We start from the raw sequence: 24,555 nt of genomic DNA, 5'->3' as shown, positions 1-24,555 counted from the left end.
TACCGGAGTCTAATACACCAATGACTTTAAATGGTCCCACAAGAAGAAATCTGCTGGGTTTAAATCAGTGAGTGTGGAGGCCAGGCAGTTGGTTCACCTCTACCTATCCACCGACCAGGAAACCTTCGATTCAGGTAATTGCAGGCTAGGTGGCTGAAATATGCGGGAGCGCCATCGTGCATGAAGTGTGCTTATTGACGAATGATCAGTGGCGTGGCGTCCAACAAATCAGGCATGTCGTTTTTCAGAAAGTTTCTGTACACCTGCCCTGTGAGTTTGTTTGGAAGTACACAGGGATCAAATAACTTATCACCAAAAACACCCACTCAGATGTTGAGGCTGAACTGCTGTTGGTGATGCGATGGAAGAATTGCACGTGGGTTTTGAATTGCATGCTGATTGTGAAAGTTTTGGATTCCGTCTTGTCTGAACTATGCTTCATCTATGAATATTATTAAGGTAGGAAAGTGAGGAATTGTACCATACTGCTGCAAGAACCACTGGCAGAACATTACTTGTGCAGGGTAATCTGCTGATGACAAGGCCTGTACCTGTTGCAGATGGTATGGATACAGCTGGTGTTCTTGCAACACTCTCCAAATAGTCGAACAGCCAGTTGCATTGCTATTCTGCGTGTGCTGATTCCAGGAGTGGCATGCACAACATCCAAAATCTCCTCCTCTACTTCTGGAGTCGTAGATCTTGGTCGTCTTCTGTAGGCAGCACAAGGTGTAAAGGTCCCATGTTCACAAAGGTGGCGATGGATACCTTCAAACGTTTTCCTACCTGGACATATTCGTTCTGGGAACCTTTCGTGGTTCAAACGACGAGCCTCCAGAGCATTGCCGTCCGCCAAACCATACATAAAGTGCATATCCGCTTGCTCCTGATTTGAATACATGGTTGGAATGGAAAACCACCAGATTCTGTCAGTACCGTATTGTTGTTGTTGTTTGGTTTTTAAGAGCATAAGCAACTAAGGTCATATTGCTCCGGGGATATGCGGTGGTCATTCCCTGACCTTTCCGCATCCTCCGTATTTGGTGGTCATGGGCTCGAACCCCAGTCCAATCAAGAAGAGTGTGCTACACACTACTGCTCCTGCTCCTGCCCCTGCCCACCTGGCTATGGAGGCGCCGTCAGTACCTTGTGATGAAGGAAATCACCTATGGGAGATAAGACTTTCCCGTTAATAACTCGGGAACCAAGCATTTCCGGAACTATGTTGATATAAAATATTTTTATTGTCTATATATGACGAACTTATTCCTGAAGTTATGCAGTGTATTTTTGAGACACCCTATATATCACAATGTACAATTACCCCCAAATCCCTTTTGTTCTCCACCACCTCGAATGTGGTACCACCCAATTGGTATGTTATTTTAGGATTACTGCTGCCTATATGCAGTACCTTGCATGTGCCAATATTAAGCTTCAATTTCCACTTCTCAGCCCATCTGCCTAATTCATGTCATTAATTACCCTTACAACCTTTGCATCATCTGCAAACTTAAGACAATATGCTTGATATGCCTTCATCAATATCAATAATAAAAATTGTAAACAGTAAGGTACCCACAGTAATGAACCCTGAGGGACACCACTAACAACATTAGTTCAAGAAGTGTCCATTCATAACCACCCTCCATCTATCCTCTGCCATTCAACCATCCCTTTACCATAGCAGTAACTTGCCCTGTTACGACTTGCAGTAACTTGTCCTGCTACACTGCTACTCTTTCACATGGAATGGTGTCAAATGCTTTGATGAAATATAAATATATAATGTCGAAATTATTGTTTGCATTTAGTTCCTTTGTTACTGTGTCATATTAATCAGATTGATCATACAGTATCTCCCACTCTTGACAAATTCATGCTGTGACTTCTGTATAATTCTATTCCTGTTAAGATGATTCTGCAAAACCTTTTAACAACTAATTTTGCTCTTTTCCCAGGAAAAGAAGTCAAGCTTACAGGTCTATAATTGCTCACATTGCCCTTTGACCCCCCTTTGCAAAAAGGAGAAATATTTGCACACCTCCAATCTATAGGAACCTCCCCTGAATCCAAGGATTCTCTCATAATAATGGTCAAAGATTTGCCTACCTCTTCTGCTGTTAATATAACTGGACAGAGCCCATCAGTGACAGACAGAAGCTAAAAATAAACAAGGTGCCTTGTTTACTTTTAATTTCTCATCTTTCTTTTCAGTTATAAGAAAATCATCTAACTCTAAGTCATAACTTGGTGTACTTCTGGTATTCCCATCCTTAAAAGCTTCATACATGAATGCAGATGCAAAATATTTAGTTTGTCAACAACCCGAACAGGATTATCAATAGTTATGTTATTCATATCTAGTGGGCCAATGTTGTTCGTCCTTTCCCTTCTAGTGTTAACATAAGCAAAGAACTCATTGCTCTTTATTTTTGTATTCTTAGTCAAGGACTTCTTATAATCTGCCTTAGCTTGCAATAGCCCCCTTAGTGTCCTGTACATATACAAAAATAGATACATAAATGATGAATTAACTATAATTTAATTAGAACTGTGATATAATTAAATTCAAGACAAAAACCTCAAGCTACAAAAGGTATAAGAAGACATCGTGCATGTAAGGTATGGCCTCTTTCTGTATACAGTTGTGACCAAACTGGGTTTGCTACTTAGTGCACTGATCTCATATTGTGGAGGCATTTCACCGTGGGTAGCCTTGGCATTGCAGTACTTTAAATAAAAAGCACTGCTCCAATGGAGAAATATATTGTTTTTTTAATTTAAAGTGACATACAGTTTAAATTAAAAAGATTGAGTTTCCACTCTGCTGAGTCACCCTCAGCACAGTGGTAGATATTGTGAAGACCTGAATATCTCAGTGATGAGATATAAATGTACGTACAATGGTATTGTACATTCATTTAATTTTCTTCCTCTTCATCACTGCTAAGCACACAATCAAACGAGAAAGTTTTCTCTGTTGCAGAATATCTTCACCTTCTGAACTTTCTTCTGCAGCATCTGGATTTTGTGTAACTTCTGCTCTCTTTAAAAAATCAATAATCTGGGTTTGTTTGCTTTTCTTCAATAGATCTTTGTAAATTTCTTGGTATGAACTAAGCAAGGTTTGAAGCTCCCTTTTGAACTTGATGCTATTTGCAGTCGAAGGACCTGCATTCAAAAAATAAGATTATAATTGCTTAGCTAAGTTTATGCCTTTCCATACTTTTCAGTGTAAAATTTGGAACTTTAGCATTTTCATCTGTGATATCATCCTCCGAATTGATTTGGTTTACCTCTGATGCCATTTCCACCAAATCTGCTTCTCCAGCCTCTATAAGTAATCATATCATCAAACCATCCCCTCCTACTGGCTTAGCAAGTTCTACTATCTCACTGATTCCATTTTCTGCCAAAAACAAAGTTTAGTAATACATACCCGAAAAAATTTATAAACGATCAAATAAAAACCAAAATAACCATACAAAAAACTAAAAGTCATGAACTGCATGCTTCAAAGTCAATTTTTTATGGTCTCAAACAAGCACAAGTTCTATAGCACAGAACCTAACACTGGGATTTCCCAATATTTTTTTTTTGCATAGCCACTAGCAAGTCAGTAGCAGGGATTCACAAAAACAAATGTAAATGTTAAAAAATTACACCCAACATTTTTATATGGGGGTTGCCTGTAATATTATTAATTCTCACATTAAAACACGTTCTAACATTAGCCGCAACAGTTGGAGTATCTCAATAAACTTCACAAAGATGATATCATTATTCAAAAAGCTGATAAGAGTGACACCACTGTAATCTTAGATAAATCTGTGTATACAGACAAAATTCGAGAAATTCTTTCAGATAGAGACACGTACAATATTGATAATAAATACACAATGCTGAGATTGAAAAATCAGGTAGACAGCCAAGGCAACTTAGAGTCGACAAAGAAATTAACTTACACACTCTTCAAAACATAGGTATAAGAAATAATATCATGGCGTACATTTTTGGGACTAAGCTACATAAAATAGGTCACCCACTACACCCCCATAATTTCATACAGGAAATCTGCATTTGCTAATCTGTCATCATTCCTAGTGAAAATAATCTCTCCACTAATAAAATTTTCGAAATATAGAGTGTACAGCACCAACCAAGCATTTGACTGGATCAACAATGTTAATATATGTGATAATGATATATTTGCATCTTGTGACGCATCATTATAAACCAATGCAGATGTAGACCACATGTTACAGAAACTGATTGAGTGTGGATTCTATTATCAATAAAATCCACGCTTCTCTTATTATTAATAGTATTTTAGAGCTAACTACTAGTCTTGTTAGAACATAACACTTTTGGTTTGTGAATGATATTTATGAACAGATTTATGGACTCTCTATGGGATTAGGCATATCAGCCCCGCTCTCAAAAATTTATTTAGTGGCTGTCGAAGATCAAATTCTTAACCCATTTCCTTCCAACATCAAGCTATTTATATGATATGCCAATGATATATTATTAATTACCAATAGAACCATTATTGATAACTTCTTATATAAGTTAAATTCTGTACATAACAGACTCAAATATACCTTAGAATTAGAGGAAAACCACAGCATTCTTAAACCTAACCACATATAAATCCGAACACAAACTAAAGACACAAATATATAGGAAAAAGACACACACTGGATAATATTTACTTTTATTCTCACCATCTTTATAGTACAAAAAAAAATCAGTCTTATGCAACCAGATATACAATGCCATAAAATATAGTCACTTACAGGAAGATTTAACAACAGAACTACAAAGCTTAACCAAAACCTTCATTACAAGGAAATACCCAAAACAATTAATATAGGACACTATAACTAGAGTAAAAAATAGATATAATAATCCTCATATTAATAGAACAGCCAACAGTTATATACAGAATACTAAAGTCACACTTCCATACCATACTCAATTCGCTTGACAACTTCGTAACATTTTTTTCAGACACTGATATCACACTACACACAACACACTAGGAACCTTCTTCAGCAATTACAAGGAAACATACAAAAACAACATTCAAGATACAAACAATATAATATATCTTATTAAATGCCAACAAAACTGTAACGCCTGTTATATAGTTAGCACAATCACTAAATACGGTTCATCCAAGACATCAAACACAAGAGCGTATTATCATAATAATAGTCTAAAATTCAACCAGTCCATTACCGAGCTTAGTCAGCATGCACAATCTTTTAATCACAACCAATTAATAGATTCTGCAATAACTTTAATCAAGTTAAATTCCAATTATAAATTACTTCAATATGAAGCCTTGGCTATAGAATGGTTTTAGCAGAACACTCCACCCCATACAAGGTCTTAAATGCTAAACCCGACAAACCCCTTGCCAATATGGCACCTAATGTGTGTTAAGTTCCATACATGATTTCCTGGGAGTTGAAATACTATAAATTGGTTACCTTCTTCTATTATCACGTAAAACAACTGACGGTAACAGTATCTAAAGTCTTGCGTTGGGTTTCTTGGTTCTTAATATGCCATTCCAGATCTTTTTTTATAGATGACAACCTGCGAAAAAGTGGTGCACCTCTCCTTATTCAGAGCATATTTTTATATAGTTTAATGGGGCTCACATTTGGTGAGTATGGGCTTGGCACACCCAGGGTCCTGAGCTGGATATCATCATTCTTCTTTTTCTTGGTGATTCCCTTCTACTTCTCTTTCTCTCTCTCTCTCTCTCTCTCTCTCTCTCTCTCTCTCTCAGGTTAATTCAGAAATTTTTTTTTGGCTGGTACAGCATAAGCCTCAGGCTTCCTTGCACCATATGGCTAATAATAATAATAATATTTATTAACTTTTTATTCTTTTATCTCTTAGTCCACTGATCAAAATCTGGAAAAGAGAAATCTGGCACCACGAAGTTAGTAAAGTCCTATAGAATTGTTCTGGTAACATTCCATTTTAAAAATAAAATAACGAGAAGAAAAAATAAACACAAACAAAAAAAATATTTATTTTTTTAATACTTTTTTTAGGAATAAAAGTAAAGGCTTTTATCCCCCCCCTCCCCGTCATATGACTAAACATTTTCCCACTGCTTTGGTGGCTATGGGAAAGTATTTCATGACTATCACAGAACACACACAATTAGCTTATAATCAATTGGGGGGGAAGGAGCCATGGATGCTTCAGAAAAGAAATATTACAGTACGTGAGATATGAATAATAATCCTTTGATGTGTAATGCAGGTGTCAATTTATCTGAAACACTTGAGAAGAAGATAAGTGGGCTTTCAGTTTTTTGGTTTTCTTAACAACTTTACTGTATTGTTGACTGATCACACTCTTGAACATTCGGTGAAACTGGAAACCACAAGGAAACTGTCTGTATCTGTGTTTGTCTACCTTTAATACAGTACACAAGTGCTTCTTTTACTTATAAAGCATTAAAACAGCTATACAGTACATAATTAGAAAGGCAAGCATAATGAATACAGCCATAATAAACACCTGGAAAAAGCATAAATTCAATCAAATGTATTAATAGATAAAAACTATGGGTAGAAAGAATAAAGAAATTTCTTCTCCTTTACGTTATAAACTAAAAGAGCTAAAAAAAAAAATCAATAAATATATTAATAAATAAATAGATGTATTCTCGAAGAATATATACACATTGTACACTTAAGATAATATTTGATTTTTATATCTTTACACGGAACAAAAAAATGAGATATTAATTCTCATTTTGAGAATTCTTGCACGCAGTTTATTTATAATTGAGTTTTGAAGGGGAGGAACCCTACTATATAAAGTAATACAAGATAACTCTGCATAGGTACTCAATATTATCCAAAGTAGAATTGTGTATAATAATAATATAATAGAATATGTATAACACAGGCTGATCATTTAATTCGTGGAATGGCAGGAGAGTGCACATTCAAGAATGCAGTGAAACAGCTGTGAGAGCTGCATAATGCAAGTTTGAAGACCGAGCAAAATTTTGTTATTTGCTATTGTGTTTGATGTGTTACAAGTCCTACAGGGACAGAGAAATGTCAGAGGTTTATAGAGAAAACTGCAACTGAAGTGGCACAGGAGTATTAAAGAATTGAGAATCTATGGCTACAGCTCAAAGAATTGGCTTCCAGGGATGCTTTTATGAGTCGGTTCATTGATGGTGCAAGTGTATGTGTTTTGAGGGAGATTATTTCAAAAAGGAGATAGTATCGGTAGACTTCAGTGATGAAGATTAAAATCAAGGTAGGTCCAATCTGTGAATTAAATCATCAACCTGTGTAATAAGTTTTTAAGTACAGATAAATGTGGTTATTTTTAATAATGTCAAGCTTTGACATTAAAAACTACAAATGATTGCAGGACAGCTAAAAGATCATGAAATAAATAATATCATCAATTCATTTTTACTTGTTTAATGAGTAAATTTCCTTAAAAAAATGGATGAAAACATACTTTCATCATTGGAGAAATATTATGGCTATTTTTATCATGGCATCACTTACCACGTTGGGCTTCAACATGTATTAAAATCTTTTATCCCCTTTTTGTCGCCTAATTTTAATTAAGTTAAAGTGTGTCTAAAAATTTTAGATAATAAATTGCTTAAATATAAAATTTATTTTATTAGCATTTTGTTAAAATATTTACTTACAGTAAAATAAATCTTCAGTAAAAATTCCTCATAGGGCCATCAATATCCAGTTGTTCTATATGAACTATAACATGACTGGAGAACACCGATCATATAGTTCACTAGCATAAGAACCAAAGTGAGGCATTAATAATATATTTGGTAATATGCATGAAGTATGATCAAAAAGTTTGGAGCCTGAATCAACATTTGAGAAATGACGAAGCTTACCAGCTATTTGGATGGATCTATGTCGAAGTTGTCTCCTTGACATTGTATACGCCGAATTCAATGCTTCTGCAACTTCCGGCATTATTGCTGATAGGTTTCTTTTGCAATTGCTGCTAATAGTTATTGTGTTCTGTTCTAAATAACTTCCTCATTCATTACAAATGTGTGATATTTCAAGTGCTCTTAAGCTTGGATGGAGGTGTAGGGAAATCACAGAGTTAAATTCAGTGAATATGGCAGACGGAGAGCAAGAGTGATGAAGTGCTTTTAAAGAAATTGTTGAATGTAAAATGGCAAGTGTGAAGGAGCACTGTCATAATGCAAGTGCCAATTCTCAGAAGCCCACTTTTATAACCATTTTCTCCAAACAGTATCACACAATCCACCACAGGACTGCTTTGTAGTATTCCTGGTTTACTGTGAGACCAAGTGGGACAAATTTATAATTTAATATTTACATGGTGAGTCAAAAAAAGTGATAAGAACGATCTTCACATTTTATTGATATTGCCTTGCTTATTTGGGTCATAGAGATGAAATCTTCCAATGAGAGGAATGGGCCTTTGTTTTTGGGTTGTAGCCATACACCCGTGATGGAAGAAATTATGAGTCAGAACAGGAACATTGACGACGATCCTGATGTGTGACAATTTGCTGCTCTCTATGATCATTAGTAAGAATGGGAGGCACAAAATGGGCTGAAACTTCTCACATTCCTAAATTATTGGAAATAGTTAAAATTGATTGGCATGCTCCATAAGTAATACTAATGTCGCTAGCAACTTTGCAAATAGTTAAATGTGGATTACCCCTTATCAGATCATGAAAACAGTGATGGAATCATTGGTTTTTGAATTTTAAGGGCGGCCAGAACAAGAATCATCTTCAATAGACAAGTGGCCCACTTTAAATTCTGCAAGTGATCAAAAAAACTCTTTGAACAACACACAGCACTTTCTTCTATAGGCATTTTTAACATTTCATGGGGCTTCTGTTGCATTTTTTCCCTAATTTGAAATAAAATTTAATGCATATTCACTGCCCAGAAAAATTGCTCATTTTAAAAATGTGATGAAATGTATAAACCATTCAAGAACAATTTGCATATGAGTAAAGTGTCTTCTAGGTGGATTCCCAGACTTGACCTCTTACCAGAAGAAGGAAATGGCACAATGTGTACATGAAATGTTGCTGATGTGCCAGGATTGTCTTGAGACAAGATAGAACTTGTTATGATGCAGCAATTTTCAAGATACAAAGTCAGTTCGAAACTTTTTGATCATACAAAGTATGATCAAAAATATTTCATAAGGAAATATTTTCTAAGTACTCTGGGATTGGTCACGAACACTAGGTAGGTCTTAAGATGCCCCCCGGCCCCCCACACACAGTTGTGTGTATATGGTAACAATGCAGAGTTGGAAATTTTAATCAGTGATAAAGGGAATGTGAACGTAGCATTTAATAAAAAATTAATTTCAAAGAAATCTTTAGAAACTTACCAAAACATTTGCTCAGACTTGTCTGTTTATCAATAAATACCTTTGCAGACACGACATTGCCAAAAGGTGCAAAGGTTTGTGCTAAATCTGAATCTGTAAATTCTTGAGGAAGATGATATATAAAGAGATTAGCTCCTTCTGGACCTATCAGATGCAGGAAAAGAAGTTTTTCTTAAATTACAGTTACTGAACAACTTAAAAGCAATTTTTTTTTTTTTTTAATGAAAGAGAAAAACATCTTAGTTATTTAACAGTTGTGGAATGTTAATTATGAGGGGAGTTCAAAAAAGATTTGTATTCACCTAGAAGTATTTGTGATAGAAAGATGAATTTTTTTTTTTGTTTGCTACCTCTATAGCAACCACAAAAATTTTGGTTTTGATCTGGCAATTCATTTATTTTTCTTTGTAGCACTGAATGAAGCGAAGTGTCACAATGGATAAAGTTTCCTTGGAGAAAGAAGAACCGAATCTCTGCTTCAGTTCTTCTTTCTGCAAAGGAAAACACCTAAAACAATTCACAAAACAATAGTCACTGTTTATGGAGAAGACTGCTAAGGTTACAGTGTTGTTGAAAATTGGTATAAACAATTCAAATGTGGAAGAACCTCAGTGCATGAAGAAATCTCAGCAGGGCCAGCAACCATTGTAACAGAAGAGTGTTGCAAAAACTGAGACATTAATCCTCAAAGATTGCCATATTAGTATCAAAGAACTAGCTGCACAGCTTCAAATGAGTGTAGGATCTGTGGAGACACCATCCATCAACAGGTTGGATATGAGTAAAGTGTCTGCTAGATGGGTTCCCAGAAGAAGGAAAGGGCACAATGTGCACATGAAGTGTTGATGTGCCAGGAAAGCAAGAGGGATTTTTTTCATGACTAGTCACCATGGATGAAACTTGAATCCATCACCATGATCCTGAAACTAAACAAAAACATTCAAAACAATGGAAACATGCAGAATCACCACCCTTCAAAAAGGCAAAGGTGCAACTAAGTGCTGGCAAAGTGATGCTGTCAGTTTTTTTTTGAGATCAGCATGGTGTAATACTAACACATTACCTTCAAAAGGGCTGCACTGTAATGGAAAAGTATTATTCCAATCTCCTCATAAAGCTACATGCTGCTATAAAAAGAAAAGACAGGGAAGTGTTCATTTTGATCTTCTCTCACAGCTACTTTGGGGTGAATAAAAAACTTTTCTGAAGGCCCCTCGTAAACAAGCAAACAAAGGCATTATTTTAAAACATGGCTAAGATCGAAATATGCTGTTTTAAAGTGTCAACAGCTTAACTATTACAGCAGAACTTTAGCTCGAAAACTAGTGGCAGACTACTCCTCTCCAAGAAAGGGCACCATACCACTCAAGTTCTTTTACATCCAACATGTTTCTGCACTCAGTGTCTCCTAAAGAAATGGATAGGAAAGTATCCTAATCTCTAAAAAGCAAAAGAAACAGCAAAAGTTAAATAAACAATTCTTCATTCTAACTAGTGACTTGGAACCTCATTATTTTTAAAGATTTCCTAATCTTTCAATGTATCATTCATTATGAAAGTAATACCTGGCCACCACAGAAAACGTCCTTGGTTGTTTACTGCAGAATCTGAAATAACTAAAAGTTTATGTATAGTCTATGTTGCTGGCTTAGTATGAAGCTGGAATGGATCAGTTCCCAAACTTCACAGTAAATGATGAGTCACAGGTGCACTTAAGCCTTTCTTCGTAAGAGCACCCCCTTTTTTCCCCTCACCAGTCTTGTTGCTCTTCTCTCTACTCATTCTAGCAATTCTACATCCTTCCTGAAATGAAGTTTCCGAGATCTATACGTGGCCTAATCATTGCCTTATACAAGGGGATAATCACCTCCTTATTCCTGAATATCATTGACAAAATCCCATGACCTGCCCTTGCAGCTCTGCATTCCTCAGAAAACATCATATCTGACTGCACAATTAATCCCAAATCTTTTTCATTTTCTACCACTCTAAGTGTAGTACCACATAGCTGGTATGTTCCTCTGGGGTTACTTCTACCCATATGCAGTACTTTGCATTTGTCAATATTAAACTTCAGTTACCACTTTTCAGCCCATCTCCCCAACTTTTTTAGATCCTGTTGCAGGGAAATACTGTCATTAACAACCCTGCCAACCTTTGTATCATCTGCCAACTTTGACATTAAGCCTGATATACATCCATCAATATCATTGATAAATACAGAAAACAACAATGGACCCAACACCGACCTCTGGGGCACTCCACTGATTCCCACTCAACCATTCTTTTATAAATAGTATCAACTTGTCCTCAATGCCATACTGCTCCAATTTGTACAGCAGTCTTCCATGTGTAACAGCATCAAAAGCTTTATTGAAATAGAGTATATGATATTAGGATTGGGAAACGAGAGTAGCCATGTGCAAAAGTTTTTACGGCTCTGGCAAATAGAGAAGTTTTTAAAATTTTTTTCCGTTTTACTAAATTAAATTGCCATATTAACTTATTTTCTAGAGTAGCTTTATATTCCTAGTTACGATACTTGGTTTAATTTTTAACTTCAATAGAGATTTTGTAGGTTATTACTTAGTATCGGTAAGGGTATCCAATCTACATGTTTTACAAGTTTTGCAGCTCTGGCAAAAGGTAAGTTTTTAGCCATATTTAGCGGATTTACTGACTTAACTGTTATATTAAATTATCTTCTATAAGTAGCTTATAGACCTAGTCAAGGTCCTTGATTTATTTTGAATTTAGATAGCGAGATTTTGGAAGTTAATTAATACTTAAGTGTCTGTAAATTTACCATTCGTAGATTGCTGCCATTGTTATACGATATGTTATATCCTGTACTAGATAGCTTTAGTTCAGTATGCATAATATATAATATTATCAATAAATCAGTAAAATTTATTAATCTTGTTAAACTTCATTGTCAATTAAATTGTACTTTGACAATGACAATAAAATAAATACATATAACGACTTAGATTTTACAAATGTAACATTATTAATTAACACATAACTTGATACGGAAGTTATAATGAAATTCGGAGATAATACTCGCTACTTAAAAAAAATATATTGATATATAGTGTTATAACTGCATTGGGATACAAGTTTAGGATTATAATTTTGTACTGAAATTGAAATATTATTGAAATCATGACTCAGACCAAAGCAGCAAAGCAAAAGGCTCAAGCTAATGGGAGTGTTGTGGCTCAGGGGAGAACTGAGGGGGGGGGGGGGGGCAGTTGCCCTCTGAATCACAGCCTTTTAAAATGCACTGCTTGTTTGATGTTTGTGGAGCAATCAGGTACGGGACATGATATTGCCAAGGTGAATGTCTGCGTGTGCACAATGTAAGGAGTGTGAGAAAATCAGGCGAAAACTCAGCATTGTTATGGGCCTATATGAGAGCTTGAAGGACAGGGTGGATGCCCTCGAAGGATTCAAATTGAGGGGCTCATCAAGCTCTCAGCTGCCCACATCAATGCCAGAGCTTGCACTTGATCATCACACAACACAGCGGCAACCCTCAAAGCAGAATGCGCTGGTTCCACAGGAACTAGTTGTTGGTGACTCTATTGTCAGGGAAACAAGGAACGTGGTATGTAAAAAAGATAGGTGGAACAGGACCAGGGTATGTCTGCCAGGGGCAAAGGTTGATGACATTGTTAGGCAGATATCATATTTTAAAGGCACAAAAGGTGATATTGTTGTACATGTTGGCACTAATGATATTAAGAGTAGGAGGCCGGCGAAATTACTTAACAAGTACAGCTCACTGTTGAAAAAAAGCCGTGAATTAGGGTTCAATTTGAAAGTAACTGCAATTCTGCCCAGACATGATAGGAGGGAGTATATGATGAGAGTCTTGTCGATCAATTTGGCTCTGGAAAGATTGTGCAAGGCTCAAGGGGTAGAATTTTTTTCAGCCTGGTCTGTATTTGTTACAGGAGAGACTGCTTCTACAGGGATGTGACACACTTAAATAGAATGGGTGCAAGAATATTTGCTGATGCTATCGAGGCAGTGTTAGGTGGGTCAGAAAACTGCTAGCTTGGGGGGGGGAAGTAACTGCAATTCTGCCCAGACATGATAGGAGGGAGTATATGATGAGAGTCTTGTCGATCAATTTGGCTCTGGAAAGATTGTGCAAGGCTCAAGGGGTAGAATTTTTTTCAGCCTGGTCTGTATTTGTTAACAGGAGAGACTGCTTCTACAGGGATGTGACACACTTAAATAGAATGGGTGCAAGAATATTTGCTGATGCTATCGAGGCAGTGTTAGGTGGGTCAGAAAACTGCTAGCTTGGGGGGGGGTACAAGGATTTATAGATTAACAGTAGCCACTGGCAGAGGTGAAAGTGATTCTTGCACTGCTTCTGTTGGAATGATCAGCAGCCTGGAAAACAAGATGCAAGGTATTTCAGAAACTGCTGGGAGTCATTGCGGTACAAGTAAACACATGGGTTGTGTTAAGGTAGGTAGGAATAGGAACAGGTGCATGTATACTTGCGTATGCACCAATGCTAAGAGTTTGGTAAATAAATTTGATGAATTTGAGGTATTGGTCAAAACATCAAAGGCAGATATTGTTGGGATATCAGAGACGTTGTGCCACACAAATATAAGGAACGCAGAACTGGAATTTGGGGAGTACAATGTGTACAGGAAGGATAGACAGGATAGGAAGGGAGGAGGAGGAGACGAATGAGCCAGTAAATCAGAGTTTTATAATGGGGATTGTAATTTCCTGGATATTCACTGGAATTGGTGGGTGGGTCACTCACACACTAGCAAGGCTTTTGTGGATTTATTGGATGACTGTTTTCTACATCAGCATGTTCGGGAGGCAACTAGAGGGAGTAATACTCTTGATCTGATTATCATTAGCGATTCTTCACGCATTAAGAATCTGCAGATAAAGGAACCACCGGTGGCAGTGATCATAGTTTGCTAAAGTGAGATTTACTCAGAGAGGTAACTATTATCAGGGATAAAGGGAAGGGTTTTTGCTTTCGTAAAGGCGACTACAGTAGTCTGAGACAGTATTTAAATTCTATACAGTGGGACCAACTGATGATGTTACAACAGCAAATTCAATATGGAAAGCATTCAAAGAATTTATCTTGGAAGCTACTAGGCTTTACATACCAACTAAGAAATACTGTTCAAGGATTAGGCATAAATGGATGTCAGATGAACTAATGAGACATATGGAAGAGAAGAACAATGCATGGGATACATATAAATTAATGGGTGACATGGAAGCCTATGATAGATATAAGCTGGTCTGTAAAGAAGTCACAAAGGATATTATTAGGCAGGTAAAGGCAGATTATGAGAAATCTTTGTCAAAGGATGCAAAGAAAAACAACAAAGAGTTCTTTACCTATGTAAATTCTAGAAGAAATGGGATGAATCAGATTGGTCCACTGGATATTGATGGTTCAACTGTTTATGATCCTGCTCAGGTAGCTAACAAACTAAATGAGTATTCTGCATCTACATTCAGACATGAGGAGTTATTCAGGTAGGGGAATGCCAGAGATGATTTAAACTCTGGCAGTGAGCTAGATGATTTTGTAATAACTGAGAGGAAAGTGGAGGAGAAATTGTTGAAGATAAACATAAAAAAGGCAGCCGGGGTGGAAGGGATCTATCCAGTTATATTAAAGGAAGTAGCAAAGGAAGTAAGCAGACCCTTAGCCATAATTATGAGAGCTTCCTTGGACTCAGGGGAGGTACCATTGGACTGGAGATGTGCAAATGTGACCACAATTCACAAAGGAGGATCAAAGGGCAACACAAGTAATTATAGACCTGTTAGTTTAACTTCTGTTCCAGGGAAATTAATGGAGGCACTGGTTAAAGAAGCACTGCAGGATCATCTAGACAAGACTTCAGTTATAGCCTGGACACAGCATGGTTTTGTAAAGGGGAAGTCTTGTCTTACCAATCTGATTGGATACTATGATGTGGTCACAAAGCAACTGGATGCAGGGAATAATTTTGATACCTTAAAATTTTAGGATCTTAGAAGGGCTTTTGATACTGTTGCACAAAGAAGACTGCTGCACAAATTGGAGCATTGCAGCATTGGAGGCAAATTGCTGCTATGGATAAAGGGATAATAGGAGAAGACAGAAAGTGGTAATCAATGGACACTGCTCTTCGTGGACCAATGTTATTAGTGGAGTCCCTCAGGGTTCAGTGTTGGGTCCATTGTTATTTTCTGTATTTATAAATGATATTGATGATATCAGGCAGATATAAGTTTGCAGACGATACGAAGGTTGGCAAGGGTTGTGAAGGACACTAATGACAGTACGCTGCTGCAACAGGATCTAGAAAAGTTCAGAAGATGGGCTGAGAGGTGGCAAATGAAGTTTAACCTTGGCAAATGTAAAGTACTATATATGGGAAGCAGTAACACCAGAGTAACGTATCAACTCTGTGGTACTGCACTGACAGTGGTAGAGAATGAAAAGTACCTGGGGGTAATTGTGCAGGCAGATATGAAGTTTTCTGAGCAGTGGAGATGGTCTGCAAGAGTAGTTCATGGTGTCTTGTCAATGATATACAGGAATTTTTCTAGCAGGGATAAGGAGATGATTATCCTCTTGCATAGGCAATGGTCAGGCCACACCTTGAATACTGTATACAGGTCTGGGGGTCCTCATTTTAAGAAGGATGTAGAGTTGTTGGAATGAGTACAGAGAAGGGCAACAAGATTAGTGAATGGAACAAAGGGTTGCTCTTACGAAGAAAGGCTTAAGTTTTGCAAATTACAGTGTCTCTAGACTAGGCACCTGCGAGGTGATCTGATTGAGGTCTATAAAGCCTTGAATGGTTTGAACATGCTCAATGCTGATGGGATTCTTTCTCTTGATCGGAATAATCACCTGAGAGAGCATAAACTGAAATTGAGGAAAGAGAGTTGTAGGATAAATGTGCGGAAGTTTGTCTTTAGCCAGTGGTAGTTTTGTGGAACAGACTTCCATCTTTTGTTTTGGAAGTTGATAGCCTAACTAAATTTAAGGCTGAGCTGGATAGGTATTTGGAACAAACAAAGAGGTGAAATGGGAGCGTTTTTTTTTTTTGGCTGATGCTGCATAAGCTTGCTTTCTTGCATCATATGCCTCTACTAATGCTAATATTAAAATTATTTTTTTGCATCCAGTTCCTTTGTGACCACATAATAGTATCCAATCAAATTGGTCAAACAAGGCTTCCCCTTAACAAACCTATGCTGAGTCTGAATCATTACTGCAGTCTTGTATAGATGATCCTGCAATGCTTCTTTAACCAGTGACTCCATTATTTTCCCCGGAACAGAAGTTAAACTAATAGGTCTGTAATTACTCATGTCACTCTTTGATTCCCTTTTATGAATTGGAGATATATTTGCACATCTCCACTCCACAGGGACTTCCAGAGTCCAACGATGCTCTCATAATAATGGGTTTGCTTATTTCCTTTTCCACCTGCTTTAATATAAATGGATAGATCCCATCAACCCCAGGCACCTTTCTTATGATTAACTTCAACAATTCCTCCTCCACTTTGCTTTGAGTTATTACAAAATTAGTTAGCTCCCTGTTAGAGTTTAATTAGCTTCTGTTCTCCACTTCCCTACAGATGCAAAATACTAATTCAGTTTGGCAGCAACCTTAGCAGGCTCATCTACAGTCAAACTATCGATATCAAGTGGATCAATCTGATTCATACCCTTTCTTTTACAGTTTATATAATTAATGAAGTCTTTGCATCTTTTGCTAAAGATTTCTCATAACCTGCCTTTGCTTGCCTAAACTCCTTTGTTACTTGATTACAGACTAGCTTATATCTATCATAGGCCTCTGTGTCTCCTGCCAATTTATATGCATCCCATGCATTTTTCTTCTCTGCCGTGAGTTTAATTAGTTCATCTGACATTCATTTGGGCCTAAACCTTGAACAGTATTTCTTAGTTGGTATGAAAAGCCTAGTAGCTCCCACAATTAGTTCCTTGATGCTTCCCACTTAGAATTTGCTATGGCAACATCGTCAGTTGGTTCCACTGTACAGAATTTAAAAGCTGTCTGAGATCACTGTAGTCACCTTCACGAAAGCAACAACCCTTCCCTTACCCCTGATGGTAATTATATCTTTAAGTAAATCCCACACCAGTACACTGTGATCACTGCCACCTACTGGTTCCTTTATCTGCAAATTCTTAATACATGAATGATCACTGCTGATAACCAGATCAAGAGTATTACCCTCTCTGGTTGCCTCTCGAACATGCTGCTGCAGAAAACAATCATCCAATAAATCCACAGAAATCTTACTAGTGTGCGAGTGACCAAACCACAAGTTCCAGTCAATATCTGGAAAGTTAAAATCCCACATTATAAGACATTCTGATTTACCGGTCCACTATTTCTCTGCTATACAACCTAATGATATGTAGTCTTCTGTTATTCTCTCAGATTTTATACTTGTACCCATGGTTTCCTGTGTCATGTACAAGGGAAACTATATCTTTCTCGTTCATTTTTATTTAACCCCTTCAGTGCTTTATACACCTGAATCAGATCTCCCCTTTAAATGTTTAGTTGTTAAACTTTGCAATTTAAGCTGTTCTTTATATGTGCATCAATTTGCATCATCACCAATCTGGTCGCTTTCCTTGACCCTCTCCTGAGAAGTTCTGTGTTTTGAAGTGTGGTCTGCACACCTGAAAACAATAAATGCAGTCTAGCCATTATCTTGTATAGAGAGATAATGATACTTCTCTGTAATAGCAAATGTCCTATAAAACACAGATAGGATACCATGTGCATGCCTAGCTGCCTGTTTACAGTGCACAAAAATTTATGTCAGCTTAAATTGTAACACTAAGTCTTTTTGTCTTGACTCACTTACTTGACTCTAGGATTTTGTGTTTCCCAACTGTATAACCTTACGTAAACTTTAGTTGCCATTTTTTGGACTGTATATGCAAATGATTCAAGTCTTTTTGAAGCATCATAGCCTAGCATGAAAAATGTTAACCACTCTTCCCACCTTCAAATTGTGCACACCTTGACAATTTCCCTTGGATATCCTTATTAATATCATTTATAAAAATCACAATACTAAAGAACTATCAGTGTAAATACACAATAGTTTGTTTGTAACAGTAAACTACAGTAGTGTGAACAGCATCGATTTAATTGTATCTCATATTGTGACCACCTTGATAACAAGTTAGCATGTATTGCACTACCTCGAATAAGTAATACTTCACCAATGGAGAAGACTATTGTTATCTATTCTCAGTGGATACCACTGTCTAACTTCTCTTTTGAACCACCTTTGTGTTTTGCACTCCCCCAGTCAACAGAGATTTTTATAGTATAATAATGCTCTCAATACCATTATTTAGTATTAGTATTGGCAGCATGGTGCAAGAAAGCCTATGGCTTATGCTGCAACAGCCAAAAAAAAAAAACCCGAATAAAACAATGATAAAAAAAAATAAATAATAAATAATAATAATTAATAAAAGAAAAGGAAATTAAATCTATCATCCTATGCGCTTCCCTCACCTGAAGGTACTATCCAGATGACCTTTGAATTTCCCCAAACTGTCAACCTCTACTACCCATGTAGGCAACTTATTCCAGTAATTTATAACTCGCTGGCTAAAATAAAACTTCCTGCAGTCCAATCTAAACATTTCCCCCCGTAACTTGAATTTATGTCCCCTAGTTCTAGCATCATTTATAATCTTGAAAATTTTGTCCTCATTCATTTTACTGATGCCTCTCAGAGCCTTAAACACCTCAATCAAATCTCCTCTAAGGTGTATAGTTTCCAAACTCTGCAACCCACATATTCAAAGTCTTTCTTCATAAGGACGCCCTTTTGCCGATTTCACCAGGCGAGTTACCCTTCTTTGCACCCTTTCAAGAAGCTCGATGTCTTTCTTTAGGTGCAGTCTCCATACTTGAACACAGTATTCCAAGTGTGGTCTAACATAAGCCTTATATAATGGGATTATCACGTCCCTATCTCTACTTGCAAAAGTTCGATAGATCATCGATAGGACACCATGGGCCTTCCTTGCAACCTGTTTACAATGTTCAGAGAATTTCATGGCTGACCGTACCGTAACACCCAAGTACTGGGTTTAGTTGAACTCCACCAAGTGAATAAGTTATTTTGGGATTACTGTTTCCCAGGTGTAATACCTTACACTTTGTTGGATTAAAGCATAGCTGCCATTTTTCTGACCATTCCTAGGTCTCTCTCTGAAGAAGCTCAGCTTGACAGTGATCATTAACTACTCTACAAATTTTAACATCTGTAAATTTACACAAAGATGGAGCATAACTGTGAACAGAATTCATAGTGTGATGTGCTTATGAGTCTAGCCCAAATGCCAAGGGTTGATCTTGTGGGAGGGGGGGGAATGTTTACAGCATGGTAAAACCTGTCTCATAGTGCCAGTAATAGTAATAGCAATAGAGACGTGATGCAAGAAAGCAAGCGTATGAGCTTATGTAGCATGTATCAACCAAACACATCTTTTTCAACAGGGGAATTTCTCCTTAAACAGAACAAAACACTGCCAAATGCAGCCAATTAAGACTCCTTCACAGAGTATCCAGAACACCTTCCAAGGGCCTCTGACATCTCAAACATTAAATTAATCTTTATTGTACATAAAGGTATGATTAGTAAATTAATAAGAGGAGTTTACCTCAATATAGTACGTGGAACACTTCCGTATGATACCCTCCAGAAATTAAAACGGAAAAAACGAAAAAATCGACAACTTACCGGTACATTAAAGTAAAATATAAATAATTAAAGTAAAATATAAATAATTAAATAATCAATTTAACACAATTCAAAATCAATTCAAAACAATTAAAATTCAAATTAACGCAATTAAAAGAATCTAACGAAAATATTCAAAACGATTTTCCTTCCTGAAGCTGACAATGCTTTTCGACCGACTGTCGTGATCACAGGAATGAAAATTACCGAATCCGGCTAAACCTGCAACTTAAATAGTGATTATGTGTCTTCGCGCATGCGCGTAAAGGTCCACGCATCGGAGATCAAATATGGCCGCCGAACATTAACAGAATTCTCGTGTAATTTAATTTCAACGGTTTCTGCAATTAATAGTCGCGTATAATTACGTTGAACGTTAAGTATTTTGGCCTCGTTAAATAAAAAAGTATGTTTTTCGTTAATGGCATGAAAGGCTAATTCTGACGCTGCTGAACGAGAAGCACGAACTGAGGCTTCGTGTTGATTTACACGGATATTAAGAGAAAACCGTGTCGAACCCTGATAAGACGAGTCGCAATCACCGCAAGAAATGTTGTATACTAGATCATTAATTTGTGTTGCGAACGCCGAAAGAACCGAGCGATTGTTCAGTATAGCGTGTAACTTCCGTATAGGCCTAGCTATAATTTTAAATTCGGTATCTTTAAAGAATCTGTTAAGCTGTTTGTGCCACTGTTCAACATATGGGACAGAAATAAAGTATTTTTTGATATTACTATTGTTGATTGGTGCAGTATTTTGTATCTTATCCTTAGCTTGTACCCTAATTCGATTTATTGTGTTAATGGGATAACCCCTGTTCAAGAATCTGCTAGTTAATATTTGTATTTCTGAGTCTAAAGCAGAATCCGTCGTTGAATATTTATAGGCATTTAGAAATTGATTAAAGATAATCGATCTTTTGTAGGTGAACGGGTGGTAGCTATTATAATGTAGAAGCATGCCGGTGTTTGTGGGTTTTCGATAGATGCTAAATTGTATTTTGTTCGAGTCCCGGGTAAGCGTGAAATTTAGAAAGTTTAATGACTTAGTATCCGTATCTTCCCTTTCCAATGTAAATTTGAGCTAGAATGAATATTATTGAACGAATGTAAAATGTCTTGGATAGTACTACTATCGGTAATAACTAGAACATCGTCTAAATACCTCCCATAGTATGTGATACGGGGACGAAAAGGTGTCAAATGTATCTGCTCAATCGTTGAGAGATAGATCTCTGACATTAAGCCACTCAGGCTCAAACCCATTGGTAATCCAAAAATTTGTTTGTACACCTTGTCTCGAAAGGTGATGTAGTTAGCCTCAACTAATAGTTTAATTAAGTGAAAAATCTCCTTTATAGGCAGCTTCGTATAATTAATCGGTGTCGAGTTTTTATTTAACATATCCCAAATAATATCTAATGTGTATTCAACGTTTACATTCGTATATAATGAGATAACATCTAATGAGAATAAATTGTCATTGTCGCCGAGTCTACAGTCTTTAAGATTATTAAATAATGTATCGTAATTCTTAATTCCAAATTGTATAACCTGTCTAAAAGGTTTTATAATGTTATATACATGTGTGGCTAAGGCTGAAAATGCCGAGTTCCTGTAGGAAACAATAGGTCGAATCGGAAATCCAGGCTTGTGTAATTTTACCTGACCAAAAAGTGCAGGAATATTGTATGTTCTGGACTTCAATTCCTTCAACTGAACCATAGTAATGTAGTCGTTTTTACGATATGTGGTTAACGTTTTATTGTATTGATTTACCAAATTGGTAAACAGAGTCGGGTCCACTTCACAATAAGTGGAGGTATCAGATACAACTGAATCTAACTTATTACTATAATCATGTTTATCTAGTATTACCACTGTATCTCCTTTATCTGCCCTCTGTATAATAATGTCCTTATTTTCTCGAAGTTCCCGTAAAGCTGAACTGTCATGTGTATTCAATTTAGGAAGTCGCGTTTCTTTTATGTTATTCACTACTTGGTTAACTTGTTGAATAAATACATCTTTTTGTGGAACACTACGAAGTCCAAATTCAATATCAATTACGCATTGTTTTTTTGGCAGCTTTCGAGGTGGTAAATTATAATTTAATCCTTTGGATAAAAGTGAAATCTGGTCCTGCGATAGTGTACACGAGGAAAGATTTGTAACCTGTTGATATGTCGGTTCGTTGGATACCGGGATACTGAGTGGCTTAATGTCAGAGATCTATCTCTCAACGATTGAGCAGATACATTTGACACCTTTTCGTCCCCGTATCACATACTATGGGAGGTATTTAGACGATGTTCTAGTTATTACCGATAGTAGTACTATCCAAGACATTTTACATTCGTTCAATAATATTCATTCTAGACTCAAATTTACATTGGAAAGGGAAGATACGGATACTAAGTCATTAAACTTTCTAAATTTCACGCTTACCCGGGACTCGAACAAAATACAATTTAGCATCTATCGAAAACCCACAAACACCGGCATGCTTCTACATTATAATAGCTACCACCCGTTCACCTACAAAAGATCGATTATCTTTAATCAATTTCTAAATGCCTATAAATATTCAACGACGGATTCTGCTTTAGACTCAGAAATACAAATATTAACTAGCAGATTCTTGAACAGGGGTTATCCCATTAACACAATAAATCGAATTAGGGTACAAGCTAAGGATAAGATACAAAATACTGCACCAATCAACAATAGTAATATCAAAAAATACTTTATTTCTGTCCCATATGTTGAACAGTGGCACAAACAGCTTAACAGATTCTTTAAAGATACCGAATTTAAAATTATAGCTAGGCCTATACGGAAGTTACACACTATACTGAACAATCGCTCGGTTCTTTCGGCGTTCGCAACACAAATTAATGATCTAGTATACAACATTTCTTGCGGTGATTGCGACTCGTCTTATCAGGGTTCGACACGGTTTTCTCTTAATATCCGTGTAAATCAACACGAAGCCTCAGTTCGTGCTTCTCGTTCAGCAGCGTCAGAATTAGCCTTTCATGCCATTAACGAAAAACATACTTTTTTATTTAACGAGGCCAAAATACTTAACGTTCAACGTAATTATACGCGACTATTAATTGCAGAAACCGTTGAAATTAAATTACACGAGAATTCTGTTAATGTTCGGCGGCCATATTTGATCTCCGATGCGTGGACCTTTACGCGCATGCGCGAAGACACATAATCACTATTTAAGTTGCAGGTTTAGCCGGATTCGGTAATTTTCATTCCTGTGATCACGACAGTCGTTCGAAAAGCATTGTCAGCTTCAGGAAGGAAAATCGTTTTGAATATTTTCGTTAGATTCTTTTAATTGCGTTAATTTGAATTTTAATTGTTTTGAATTGATTTTGAATTGTGTTAAATTGATTATTTAATTATTTATATTTTACTTTAATTATTTATATTTTACTTTAATGTACCGGTAAGTTGTCGATTTTTTCGTTTTTTCCGTTTTAATTTCTGGAGGGTATCATACGGAAGTGTTCCACGTACTATATTGAGGTAAACTCCTCTTATTAATTTACTAATATTATTATCAACGTAGAACATATTGAGTATTTCAGCTCTGATTCATACTATATAAAGGTATGATACAATGCACCCATTATGGCATGGTGCTAGGGGTTAGATCACTAGTGCAATTCAATTATAGAAGTGCAACCCCACCCCTTCGTTGGGGATTCTAATGATGACCAGGAAGCACACACATCACTACTTCCAAACAACCAACCAAGACTTCTCCAGAGAAGTAATCTTTAACTGTGAAGCTGTGGCCAGAAGCCTCCTGACACATCAGGTCTTACTGAAGCTGATCTTTGCTCCTAGCACAAATAACTCCTTTGGTCCACCCCTTGCAGGACTGGTATGTCACCCTCAGAGGAATTTTTCATCAAATCTCAGCAATAAAACTCTTACCAAAACTGAAATCCTTTTCAATTTCATGCCTTTGTCCAAGCACCTTCCCATCCTTCAATACCATAGAAATACTTTTCAATGTAAAAGTACCAATGTTCCAACGTTACAAACCGCTGAAATCCAAAAAATTCTGAGTAGCACTGGCTAACCAGGATGATGGCTGCTAACCTCTTTCAGAAAACAGATTTCATATTTTTTTTTTTATCAGAGGAAAGCAGGAGCTTTTTTAAAAGCAGACTGAGATTAAATTTCACCAACAATGTATGCATTTTATATTAACTCGGCAGTGGCCACACCCCAAAAAGTAGAAAAACAAGGTTGTGTGACATTTGACTCGTGTCCAAATT

General features: G+C 36.7%; 1 protein-coding gene across 4 annotated transcripts in view; it reads right to left on the bottom strand.

Moving 5' to 3' along the window:
• LOC150087936 (CUGBP Elav-like family member 1) overlaps positions 1-24,555 on the bottom strand; it is a 549,389-nt gene that overhangs the window by 67,914 nt on the left and 456,920 nt on the right. For all 4 annotated transcript variants that reach the window (XM_090369279.1, XM_090369282.1, XM_090369281.1 and 1 more), the window contains one exon: positions 9,430-9,573. In XM_090369279.1, coding sequence (XP_090225405.1) covers positions 9,430-9,573 — 144 coding nt within the window. The remainder of the gene's footprint in view (positions 1-9,429; positions 9,574-24,555) is intronic.

This window comes from Mastigoproctus giganteus, chromosome 3 (genome assembly GCF_048544385.1).
Source record: "Mastigoproctus giganteus isolate SK-2022 chromosome 3, ASM4854438v1, whole genome shotgun sequence".
NCBI classification, from domain to species: domain Eukaryota; kingdom Metazoa; phylum Arthropoda; class Arachnida; order Uropygi; family Thelyphonidae; genus Mastigoproctus; species Mastigoproctus giganteus.
This window is presented reverse-complemented; position numbering and strand designations above follow the sequence as displayed.